Raw genomic sequence first — 2,900 nt, forward strand, 5'->3', positions numbered from 1 at the left:
TGTAGGATTGGGCTTAGAATGTACGATATATAGCAGTCGGTGCTTGCGATGATCAAACGCATGAATACACGCGATGTACTACGCCTGCAGTGTAAACGATCAATGCCCCGTGAATGTGTGTGTGTGTGTGTGTGTGTGTGTGTGTGCAGGCGCGCGCGCATGTGTGTGTATGCAGGCGCGCGCGCATGTGTGTGTGTGCAGGCGCGCGCTAGCAGCTGCTTGCAATTGGCTCTGTCACACTCATTCTCCCCTCACCTTGACGACGCCGACGTCGTCGTTGTCAACGACGACACAATTCTCAACGAGTTCTAATACGAAAATATTTTCTGATATCGATTACGTTAAATAATACTTTAGTCGAATGTCGGAAAATTCGCCGAGTAGCTACGGACGGAGCAGCTATTGAGCGAGCGCCACTGTAGTAGCTCTGGCTGCATCACACACAGCAGCTGAGAGCCGGGGGCGCGTAGAGTATAGTCACCAAGCGTGCTTTCAGCGGATAAATAACATGCTCGTGCGATCACCTAGCACTGCGTTTCTTTCACAGGTTATCGTTGGTTTTGTCCTGCCCGATGGCGCTGCAATATTATCCGCTAGACAAGCAGTACTGTGATATAGAAATGGGGAGTTGTAAGTATGCAGAGTTTTTGTTGATCTCTATATTTCACATTCGTGAGGTGATATTATTTCGCGTTCGGTATATTTGCATGATGACTGTTAGTCGGTCGGCAGCCCCTCCATGCCCACGCCCCTACAACCACAGATACACAAATACAGCCACGCATTTACACCCTACCCCGCACATACATATAAGCCTTACTTTCATACACATACATAGCGCCCCCCACACACACATACATACTTAACCCCACACAAACATGTGCACACCTCCCCCTCCTCCCCCAGCACGCAGACGCACACGCGCACGCGCACGCGCACGCGCGCACGCACGCACGCACGCACGCACGCACACGCACGCACGCACGCACGCACGCACGCACGCACACACGCACACACACGCACACGCACATGGACGGATACACGGGGGCACACACGCACGCACGCACGCATGCACGCACGCACGCACGCACGCACACACACACGCACGCACGCACACACGAACGCACATACTCACAAGCCCGCACGCGCATCTATGTATTTCGTTTGCGTAACAGACGCACGTCGAAGGTGTGTCTAAATATGAAAACGCTCATGTGTTTAAAATCTATATTCACTAATTCGTGTTACTATTAGCTACGCGGGCCCTGCACGGTATTAACCAGCAGACTCTCCAGCTATTTCCCCTGCGACATTTACTAGCAAAATTCACATCGATTGAGCCTCTATGACCGCCCGCTGTGCTCATTATTTCAGATGGCTACACGACAGATGACATCATATTCTTGTGGAAACAGAACGACCCCATTCAAAAAAAGTCGGGACTGGAGCTACCGAGTTTCACATTGGGAGATGAGATAACCACCACATACTGCACGAGCAATACGAATACAGGTACATCCTGCAACAACGCCACAACCATGGCTCCGTCATGACAGCCATGCCGCCGTGCGCGACATCTTGCGGCGAAGATTGTGAAATTATGAATCTTTAGACGAAGCGGCATCTTAGGCGGTTAAATACGACAGGACTATTCGAGAAACAAATCTCTAATTTTCAATATATACCTCCCTCCCATAATTCTATTGGCATTTTACACTCGTGCTTGCCAATAACTAGTTAACGTAACTCCAGCTCACAGCAAGCTGCAGACGCGTCTCGCCCTATTAGGAACGCTTTAAATACTTTATTACAAAGTTGTGTCATCAATTTACGTTTGAGAATTGCTAGAACGCCGCCCCGATTTCATGTTTAATTGAAATTTCGTGCGCAGTGGCGCCTGGCTGCTCGCGATATAAACTCAGCGAAGCTAATATAGAATGCTACAACAACGGCTACAGCGTAGGAGATTTGCTCGTTACTTTTGTCGCGATATGAAATATGGAGATTTTTGGCCAATTTTAATCGACTTGTTTCACTGACCTTAATCTCTCTACCCCCCCCCCTTCCCACGGTTATCTGTCTCGCCTACATTATTTCGCTCGTTGTCTATATATCGTGTCATTCCACTAATATATATATATAATATATAAATATATATATATATATATATTATAAATATATATGTGTTGTGTGTATGTGTGTGTGCGTGTGTGTGGTGTGTGTGTGTGTGTTGTGTGTGTGTGTGTGTGTGTGTGTGTGTGTGTGTGTGTGTGTGTGTGTTGTGTATGTGCGTCTCTATTCCGCAGACGATAAATCCAACCCATTGAACACGATACGGCACACATACTTTAAACAATAAATAAATGTTAATAGTCAATCATCAATCTCAGAATTAACAATTTGTAGTCCGGTATAAACTAAGGCGTTCACTGCATGGCCGTCATACTCACGATTTCTCTTTTATTCCCGGTAAAAAAAAATCTTACCATTTTACCATTAATCATAACGGATCAGCCGTGCAAGAGGCATAACGATGTATTTGAATAGTTTGGTGTATAATAGCATTAATAGTGTCTCTATGGTTCTCTCTTCTGTGTAGGTGCATACAGCTGCATAAAAGGAACGCTGGAACTGACACGACAGTTCAGTTACTACTTATTACAGCTCTACATACCTAGCTATATGTTAGTCATTGTTTCCTGGGTCTCCTTCTGGCTTGACAAGGAGGCGGTGCCAGCGCGTGTCTCTCTAGGTAACTCGCACCCTAAACACAAATAATTAAAACAATTGGCATGAGAGAGAAATACAACGATGGATAGGCAGAGAGAGAGAGAGAAAGAGAGAGAAGAGAAAGAGAGAGATACGAGAGAGAGAGAGAGAGTGAGAAAGAGAGAAATAGA

At 46.4% G+C, this 2,900-nt stretch overlaps 1 protein-coding gene across 1 annotated transcript in view; it reads left to right on the top strand.

Annotated features, from left to right (window-relative positions):
• The window catches only part of LOC106808177 (glutamate-gated chloride channel-like), a 19,436-nt gene that overhangs the window by 14,819 nt on the left and 1,717 nt on the right, over positions 1 to 2,900 (top strand). The window contains 3 exon segments of the mRNA XM_014810770.1: positions 548 to 630; positions 1,375 to 1,512; positions 2,600 to 2,752. Coding sequence (XP_014666256.1) covers positions 548 to 630; positions 1,375 to 1,512; positions 2,600 to 2,752 — 374 coding nt within the window.

This window comes from Priapulus caudatus, unplaced genomic scaffold, assembly GCF_000485595.1.
Source record: "Priapulus caudatus unplaced genomic scaffold, Priapulus_caudatus-5.0.1 Scaffold258, whole genome shotgun sequence".
NCBI classification, from domain to species: domain Eukaryota; kingdom Metazoa; phylum Priapulida; class Priapulimorpha; order Priapulimorphida; family Priapulidae; genus Priapulus; species Priapulus caudatus.